General features: G+C 42.2%; 1 protein-coding gene across 1 annotated transcript; it reads right to left on the bottom strand.

Annotated features, from left to right (window-relative positions):
• Positions 1–703: 703 nt before the first annotated feature.
• LOC311062104 (carboxy-terminal kinesin 2-like) lies at positions 704–9,223 on the bottom strand. Its single transcript, XM_084080910.1, has 17 exons — positions 9,086–9,223; positions 8,855–8,935; positions 7,579–7,683; positions 7,183–7,285; positions 6,723–6,782; positions 5,984–6,212; positions 5,261–5,426; positions 4,873–5,061; positions 3,989–4,102; positions 3,517–3,600; positions 3,221–3,418; positions 2,841–3,005; positions 2,426–2,564; positions 1,956–2,095; positions 1,639–1,712; positions 1,448–1,523; positions 704–1,108 (listed from the first exon to the last, which is right to left on the bottom strand). Exons 2-17 carry the CDS (start codon positions 8,858–8,860, stop codon positions 1,064–1,066), a joined length of 1,893 nt encoding a protein of 630 aa, XP_083937036.1. The 5' UTR covers positions 8,861–8,935; positions 9,086–9,223; the 3' UTR covers positions 704–1,063.
• Positions 9,224–9,284: the final 61 nt, after the last annotated feature.

Raw genomic sequence — 9,284 nt, 5'->3', positions numbered from 1 at the left:
CTGGAGGGGGCCTGGAATCCCCTAAAGGACCCATATATAGACATAAGGGATTTCACGAGGACAAATGTGGGATTTGGTAACAAACATGATAAATAACTCTCATTACAAATGTAAGCATTGCGTTGACCTATCTCCTACATAATCAGTGGTGGAAAGTAAGTTTACTCAGGTACAATTTTGAAGTATTTTTTTACTTTACCGGAGCACTTAGAATTCAATACTTTTACTCTACTACATCTAAGGCAAAAATCGTACTTTTACTCCACTATACTAATTTCAAAACTTAAACTTTATATCAGTTAAGCACAGTAATACCATGGTCAGTTTTGGCACACTGGGCAGATGCCAAGTCTTGCTGGAAAAACAAATCAGCATCTCCATAAAGCTTAACATACAGAGCGGTGGCACAAAGTGCTCTAAAATATCCTGATAGTTGACGTTAAGGTTAGTGCGTCGTACATGCATGAGCAAAAATGGATCGACATGCTCCACGCTCCTGACAGAACTTTTTAGCTGCCATTTTTTAACAACAGGGACACCAGGTTTAAAGGTGTTTTTTTGCCAAAGTGTTCCACACATTTAACCCTCCCTGCCTCTGAAACTACTCCATGAACCACTCTAAATGTCTTGTTCATCTTCTATGTAGTGATGAAACAAAACATCCCAGTCAGAAAGTAATTTAATCACACAACATGTGGCATGAAAAACATTTATTGGACACTTTTTAAAAGTACAAATGTTAAAAAAGAAAACCGCAGATTTACAAGGTCACGAGACGTTGCATTGCGACAGGTCGCGAGTCATTTTCACACAATCGGTCAGTTAAAAAAAAAAGAAAAAGAGATAACTGCTTTAGACATACATTTTCCCCCCCAGCAACAATAAGACAGCATAATATAGGTCTACGTATAATATGGCTGCATTATACGCAATTACAAAAACGTATAATATGCACGTACTATACGCAATTAAAACTTCAGATGGCAACAATTTGAGGTTCCAGAAGGACCACCTGAAGCCGGTGGAAGGACAGGCCAATGCGTCATCCGAGGCATAGCGACGGCTACTTCCTATTTGCTGTAGCCGTGCCAATGACGCAGTCATTCACCTGGAAAAGAACAAAAAATGTTATAGAAGATAGAAGTTCACCAACACCGACTTGACATGAACAAAAGTCAAAATACGAGCAACACTAGAGAAGCATATTAACAGTCATCTTTTGAAAATATATAGCATGGTTCTCAAATATAGGATTGTTTACCAATTTTACATATATTTTCAAAAATGCTGATCTTCTAGCTCACAAAGTTACTTCTATTTTTTTCAAATACAGTGCTTAATTAATTTATTATGTTTGGTTACCAGGGAGACAAATTTGTGTTTTGAACCCCAGTTTAAATGGTTACAAAGTGTGCTCAAGAAAGAATACGTAATAAGTACCACCCACCTTGCTAGCAAACCTCAGAGAGTTCAAAGTCTCCCCAAAGTTGTCAGTCTCTGGGGAGATGTTGGCAAACATCAGCCTGATGGGGTGAGAAAAAGACAGTAAAAATCAGTCATAATGCGTTCTGACAATGTGTGTACAGTTCAGAATAATTATGCTCTGTGCACAAAGCACAAAGAGTTCAGCAAACTCACGTTTTGCTGTTTCCTCCCAAACATCCCTGCAGAAGGTAAGTCAGTTTGGAGTTCCTGTATGGAATGAAACTCTCCTGGAACACAAGGAAAGTATTGTTTTAGCCTGGCTCCAAACCAGAAGTTTTTCCTTACCAACACAAGGCATCATAAATATTTCCAAGAAGGCGTTACGCAATGCATAAGTGAACCCAAAACTCAATTATATTTTCATCAATATGAAAGATGCTCCAGTCAAAAAAAGCACCAGACTTGGAAATTAAACAAGTGAGTGACATTCAATTCAGCATCAGATGAGCAGGGTTCAGAGAATCACAGACCTTGTTTGCCAGGGCAGTGATGACAATGCCCAGGTTGGTGAGGGAGCCGTTTATGGCCGTCATTTCTTTGAAGCGGTCGCCTTGAGCCTGGCTCTTCTGAACACGCTCGCTGCCGGCCAAGTCCACCAGGCATAGGGTAGCTGTACAGAGTACATAGTCAGTGATAAGAAAAAGTTGGTTTGAGAAAAATAGTTGAATAATCAAGTCAAGAAAATTGTAGCTTGAAAACCCATCAATGAAATTTTAAAGCAATTTGTACAGACAATTTCACGGACTCTATGAAACACAGGTTCCCAGATCAGAATTGAACATTACGTTATAGGGTTGGTGCAGTAACCAAGCAAGCAAAACGCGGACACCAATAAATTACACGAAGAGAGGGATGGAATGTTTCACGCAAATGAGATGGAATGTTTCACGCAAATGATTAGTGATTAAGTGGCTGAAGCCCCCTTTTAAATGATACTCACAGTTGCACTTCAGGTCCCTGTCCGCGTTCTCTCCCACGATGTCAAGCTGGAACACGGAGTGGGAGCGGGAGGAGCGGTCAATGACGCTGGTCTGAGCAGTGGCACGGTTCTGGTTTGCCAGGGCTATCAGATTGTTAACCTGACATGGGGTGACATAGAATTGGCATGTTTAGTCAGCTTGGAGAGAAATGAGCATGATGTGGCACTTCAGGCCACCACAGGAAAATGGCAGAAACAGACCATCTAAAAGCTAAACACATTTCACATGTTGTGAGCTTGTAGGTCAGCTATTGGACTTATTTTTAAATAGCAACTGCTTTAGGGAACTAAATGGGGACACTAGGTTGAAAGTGGCAATGTAAGAAATATTACACAGGACAACTACTGACATAGAAATATAAGTGTGCTGCTGTACCTTGTCCTCTGAAGTGACCTTCTTGTAGGTGAGGTTTGTGACGGTCACGGTGTTGTTGGCAGCCTTCCGGATCTCGTGCTCAGGCCGGTTGCTGGCCTTGCCGGTGTACAGCAAGTCACGCAGAGTCTCATTGTAAATCTCCACGAAACTTGCTGTGAAGGAGAACTGCGGGGAAACGGGGAGTATTATTGGTAAGAAAACTTTTCCTCCACAAATAAGGTCAATTGATTCAAAACCTAAACCAGTACATTTCAACTTTAAGTACTGTCAAGCGTCAGATCACCCCCAGACTCACATTTAGTATGAGGATATTACAATAGTAACCAATATTTCACCCAGATGCCTTTCTGGAGGAAAAAGAAACCCACAGGATGACTGACCTGCCAGCCTTGCTCCTCCAGTTTCCTTCCTGCCTTAAACACCTGCTGGACTGCCCGTGGAATGACTCCCCTGCCATCCTCTGTGTCTTCTCCCTCCATGGTGTGCGTTTTGCCGCTCCCCGTCTGGCCGTACGCGAAACAACATACATTGTAACCATCCAGGGCCGACTGCACAAGGAGGGAGATCTCTGCAAAGACCTGGAGGAACAAAAAAATATAAACAGCTAATTAAGAAGTCTTAACATAGCCAACAGGTCAGTGAGTGAGAATATATATACACACATATATATAAATACCTCTTCCTGTGAGCAACGGGGCCCAAAGACTTGGTCAAAGGAGAAGGAGTAATTCTTCTGCGTGTCTGTTCGGCCTGTATGAGACTGAAGGGTACAAATAATTTAGTTGATGCCATGTCCAGCGACGATAAAGTATATAAAGGAACATTGCCAATATGAATCCAGTGACGACAAAGCAAGACACGGTCCAATAACTGTTACACCCAATGTAGTTCTCAGACTTCATGGGGTCAGTCTGGGGCATCAGTAGTCTATTCTAAGACTACAGATTTGGGCAAAGTTTCAGACTCGACCATAAACCCCATTCACTTTTCCTTTAAAAAAAATAGCCCATGTACAAGCTCACAACGGGCCATGGCGCATCACAAGCTTGTATATAATAGTCCAAGTATTTTTAGATTAAAGTTCAGTGTTTAATCTTTTTTTATGTCAAATTGGTCCAACCAACTGATAAGGGCATAATGGGACTCACCTCCTCACTCTTGGCCAGAATCAGGGACTTGTTGTCATGAGCAGGGAGCTGGATGTGACTATCCATTCCTCCAGCCATCAGAGGGCGCACTCTACAGAAAACTCTGATGTTGCCCTATAGAAGGAAACCAGTTTGTTTGAATTCAAAACAATGACTTGTCAGGGTAAAGAAAATATTGCATACATACTCACAATAGACTGTCTATATACACACGTATATGATATTAAGAAATGAGATACAGTTAAGTGCACACATTTTATAATAAGGCTTATAATAAATTAGGGCTACAGCATGTGTGTTACGTTTAATACCAGACTCTTAGAACTGAACCAGAGAAGAGTGGCTCATATCTCTCCACAAGACTTGGTAGAAAAGGAAAGCTGCACACCTGTCCCATTTACAGTCCAAAAGATACCAGCACTACAACTGATGCTCATTACTGAATGCAATTGTTCCCCCTCTAGTAATTTTTGGAAGTAGGGCAGGGCTGGTGTAGGAAGGTTAAGGAATTGTAGTATTACACCTGTCAGCAGTATGTATTACTTTCAGTAAAACAAAAAAATCAAAACGCTTAGAGAACAATTGTCCGTTTAGGTCAACAAGTAACTGTTCATTCATCACCGTCTTTGAAAGAGCATGCAGTACTCAAGAAGCCTCAACCCATGATGAGTTACCTTTCAACTGAGGTTGAAGCGCAATCTTCAAGGAAAACAAACACTGAATTTGAAACATTACATATTGCAATTAACTGCATTACAAGCTGTGAGGGTTCACAATTATGGGCATATCTTGCATGTACCGGTGCACTAATGTCTATGGAGAGGCAAACAGAACACCCTTCTCCATCCCTCTATGCAGCCAGAGCCCTACAATGGTAAACCTGCCTTGAGTTCCTGGATGATGTTATGTAGGCGCCGACGCTCCATCTCGCCAAAGTGCAGCTCATCCTTCTGGCGGGCTACAGTCTCCTGGTGAGCAGCCAGCTTCTCCTCGGTCTCTCGGAGTGTCGTCTGGGTACAACTGAAGCTCGTCTGGACACAAGTCAGGCTGGACTCGGCTGCAGACAGCTTCACCTTTAAGAGAAGCAGAGAGAACATTACATTTTAAGAACCATAGGTTTCAAGTCAACTGAATTTTAATTTAGTCTGTCCATAATGCCTAAAAAACCTAATAAACCTTGGGTGAGGAAAGCAAAAGAGACGGTGTGTTCAAGACAAGTTCAGAGGCTTTATTTATTGGAAATGAAATGCATGGTAATGATGAATAGCTTACCTTTAGAGATTGCAGCTCTCTTTCCACATTGTCTCTGAGGGTCTCTGTGGCCTTGTGCTCCTGCTCCAAATGCAACAGCTGCCTCTGTAGCTCAACATTGTTGCCGATTGCATTTTGGAGATCAGCTTTGACCCCAGACAGGACCTGTAGCTCCACCTCATACTCACTGGTGGGGAAAACGCATGGTTTTATTGGCCAAAAACGAAATACCGTTACTAGAGCCCAACCAGTAATTATGCAGACGATGTGTCCTGATATTTCAGCACTTTCAACCTGGCGTCCCTATTTTGGCCATGTCATTATAGCTTTACGTCTTTTTACATTTTTTTGAACAGGGCACAAGTGGTTAAATGAAATAAAGTTTAGATTGCGTGTATCATTTATTTGTATGAACATTTAACTCAATTACAATGAATACACAGTTTGATATATGCATTATGTACCTAAAGAAATAAACTAAGATGGACATGTATTAATTTAACAAAATATCTGTTAAAGATTGATAATCAGTGGTCAAGGACTCGCCACAAAAGATGGGCATTTATTATTTTTTTAACAAAATATCCGTTAAAGATTGATAATCAGTGGTCAAGGACTCGCCACAAAAGATGGACATTTATTATTTTTTTAACAAAATATCCGTTAAAGATTGATAATCAGTGGTCAAGGACTCGCCACAATCGGTCAGGCTCAAACCATTACATCCCTAGTGATATGACATACCTGAGGCGACTCTGCAGGCTTCTGATCTTACAGTCCTTCTCGGTCACTGCAGCCTTCAGCGACACGTTGTCTTGGGCAGAAGATTTGACTTTGGTCTGGTATGTGGCGAGCTTCCCCTCCATGTCAGCGACCTTGCCTTTTAAGTCCCAGCTGGGTCGCTTTGCCCCCGTGGAGGGCGCGGACACACTTGCTTTTGGAACTGTGGCTGAAACGGGCCTTTTAGAAACACCTGTAGGACATCAGAATGTGCGTTAGTTTTATTTATTACTTTTATACCAACAGGTTTGGTTAACAATGTGATGAACTGAAGAGCAAATCAAGCCGCAAATATCTTTCCTGCCCTTTGTAGTCATTAGGCGTTGGAACCATTAACCCATTAGCTTCTTTTGTGCAGGGCAGCACAAAGACAATGTGGGTCTATGGGAGACAACCAGAGCTACTGGGGTGTAATCAGCTCGCTGGAGGCCTTCCTGGGCTCTGTGCAAAAAGTCTATGCTTAGCAGGGCAGTGTTCAAAACTGCACAAAGACTAGGGTTGATATCTAGGTCTGGGGAGATTCCTTTTGATTAGGTTACCCAATCTAGGTCGTTGTGCCTCGTGTTTAGCACTTGACAATTATAATCAGCCATCTATTGCCGTTTGTGGCCTGGCTCTGACATCACAATACTATGGGTTGCTTTTAACAGTTTAACCTCTGTATGCAGACAATAGATAAATTAGATGTATGCAGACAGTCTACCTCTAGAAGGCCCAGCAGCAACGGTCGCAGCAGGAGGCGCCATGGATCTGGCTGGTTTAGCTGAGAGGCAGAAGCACAAAGGTTGACAGTGGTTTTGATATTGTAATTTAGATAGCAGGTTATGTAGACAGCTGCCAGGTCATTGGTAGACCTGGCATCCTATAGTGTGTATAGTTCAAGTTTACAGATTAAACTGATGATAGGTTCTTAGTTTACCCATGATCCTAGATTACCATTTCTATGCATTTGATGGGTTACCTTGTGTTATCCATGCTAAATCGCTCTGGATTAAGTCTGCGAAATGCCTAAATTGTATTCATAGAATTAAAATCAAAGCTGAAATTCGTGTCAAATGCAAGACATGGTCCTAAAGATGGGTTGGACCCACAAATCTTACAGGGCACCCATATAGTTACATTTGTACACTGTCAGAGTCTCTCACTGAGGATTTTCAACTTACACACAGAGGGTCTGGCGGTGGCTGTTGTGGGTCTCTTGGAGCCGATGACAGTGGCTGCTGCCTTTGGTCTGACGACCGCCTCTGGGTCCTTGCGCTGCCTTTTCTGCAGGAACAGAAAAGGTTAGGGATCAGAACAATAAACTGCCAACGAACGGCATTATAAATATAGTACAACTACAACTTTCTCCCAGCCCTTGTGGTTGCCATATTTAGCAGGAAATTCAAGCAATTGAAAAAAACATACTAAACTTCAGGTGGTCCTGACCTGGGAGTGGGATACAAAAATGTACACAAGGCTAGGCTATTAAGTCACGGGGCATTCTAGTAATCCCAGAGTGACCCCTTACATGATGGTCAAGTATTTACAGTATAATTAGGAATGTTTGCAACACAAACCTGGGCAGGCTGGCTTTCATGGTTTTCTGCAGCGTTAGCCAGGATCCTCTTTGTGGAGCTCATGGGCAAGGGTAGACGAGAGACCGACTTGGGAGGGTCTGCGTTCTGTTGGATATTATATACACACACACACACACACACACACAATAATTTAAGTTAATTATAGCAGACCTAGCCTTGGATCGAGACTACACCACTGTAAAATACATCTATGATAAAGTAACTAAGTGCATTTACTCAGTACTGTACTTGGTATTTTTACTTTACTGGAGCATTTTCAATTTTCAGTACTTTTACTCCACTACAGTCCAGAATGACACAACGCATTGTGAGCTTGTAGATCTGCTATTTTCAAAAGCTTTAACACATTTGAATACTTGAAAAATGTCATGTGACATTCTGCATAATGAGTCAGCTTTGGTCCCATCACATGTTTACAGAAGTGGGTGAAATTCGTTTTTGTGCATAGTTCCCATCGTATCATTATGAGTACTTTGATAATGAGTACTTAAGTACATTTTATACCAATAATGTTGTACTTTAACTCAAGTACATTTTGAATTCCGGACTTTTACTTGCAACAGTATTTCTACATTGCAGTATTGATACTTTTACTTAAGTAAAAAACACTGGCATTTAAACGATTCTTTTTGCATAGATACAAGTCAGTTAGCTCCATAAAGAACCTCTCACTCCGCTATACAGCTCCGAGATGAGGTTCTATTTCGTCCTCTCCCAGGATCGGTCGAACGTCCGCCAAGGCTCCGCTGTTTACCCTTTTGTAAACGTCGTATCCCAAAACTAATGGTAGATTCCAAATCTCACGGATGTTTTAGGTTTGGACCGGAGCATAATATTTTACGTCCTGGGCCAAACTACCCGTTTAAAATCGCTTATTTAGTCAGCCTGTGGCCATGTTTCCCATTGTAGCCAAACCGGGAGCAGTACTGGCAGCGGACGTAGGGGGGTTTTCCGGGTTGAATGGGAAACATGGCCACAGGCTGACTAAATAAGCGATTTAAACGGGTAGTTTGGCCCAGGACCTAAAATATTATGCTCCGGTCCAAACCTAAAACATCCGTGAGATTTGGAATCTACCATTAGTTTTGGGATACGACGTTTACAAAAGGGTAAACAGCGGAGCCTTGGCGGACGTTCGACCGATCCTGGGAGAGGACGACATAGAACCTCATCTCGGAGCTGTATAGCGGAGTGAGAGGTTCTTTATGGAGCTACAAGTCAGTCAGACTTGAAAAACAAAGTTAACAGCACCCACCTCCATGTTGTAGTTTCGTTTGCTCTCCTAGTTTCTCAAGACTGCTAAAGCGAACAGAGTAGCAGACTGGTTGTTTTTCTCCTAACAGACAAGAGGATTGTTAACTCACTACACACACAGTATAGAAACAAAGTGGACATTTTTCATCGTCAGCATATGAGACAGAAACCCGTATAATGCCCCGGTTGGCTGCCCGTTATGAATTACGTATAAATTAATTCGTTTCCCTACCGTGTTTGCTGCTGACTTCAATGAATTCTCCTCTCCGGCTGTAACGAAGTAAACGAACTACCAAACAAACGCCTGATGGATGGATCCGCTGCAGCTGCAGCCGTTTGGATTTAAATTGGCCGGTTGTTTGGTATCTGCTCAGCTGATTGGTTGAAACAGCACATGCACGCTCCGCCTCCGCGGCCATGCGCATGCCTGT

Source organism: Gymnoscopelus microlampas (genome assembly GCF_963454915.1).
Source record: "Gymnoscopelus microlampas genome assembly, chromosome: 15".
Lineage (NCBI taxonomy): Eukaryota > Metazoa > Chordata > Actinopteri > Myctophiformes > Myctophidae > Gymnoscopelus > Gymnoscopelus microlampas.
The sequence above is the reverse complement of the archived record's forward strand: the minus strand, read 5'-3'. Positions and strand labels throughout refer to the sequence as shown.

Bases quoted from the DNA above. Each gene is read 5' to 3' on its own strand.
- LOC311062104 (XM_084080910.1), bottom strand. The intron at 6,213-6,722 runs GTAGACTGTCTG...GATGTCCTACAG, and splicing joins TGCTGCTGGGCCTTCTAGAG to GTGTTTCTAAAAGGCCCGTT. The intron at 3,601-3,988 runs GTGAGTCCCATT...TGTACCCTTCAG, and splicing joins TTCTGGCCAAGAGTGAGGAG to TCTCATACAGGCCGAACAGA.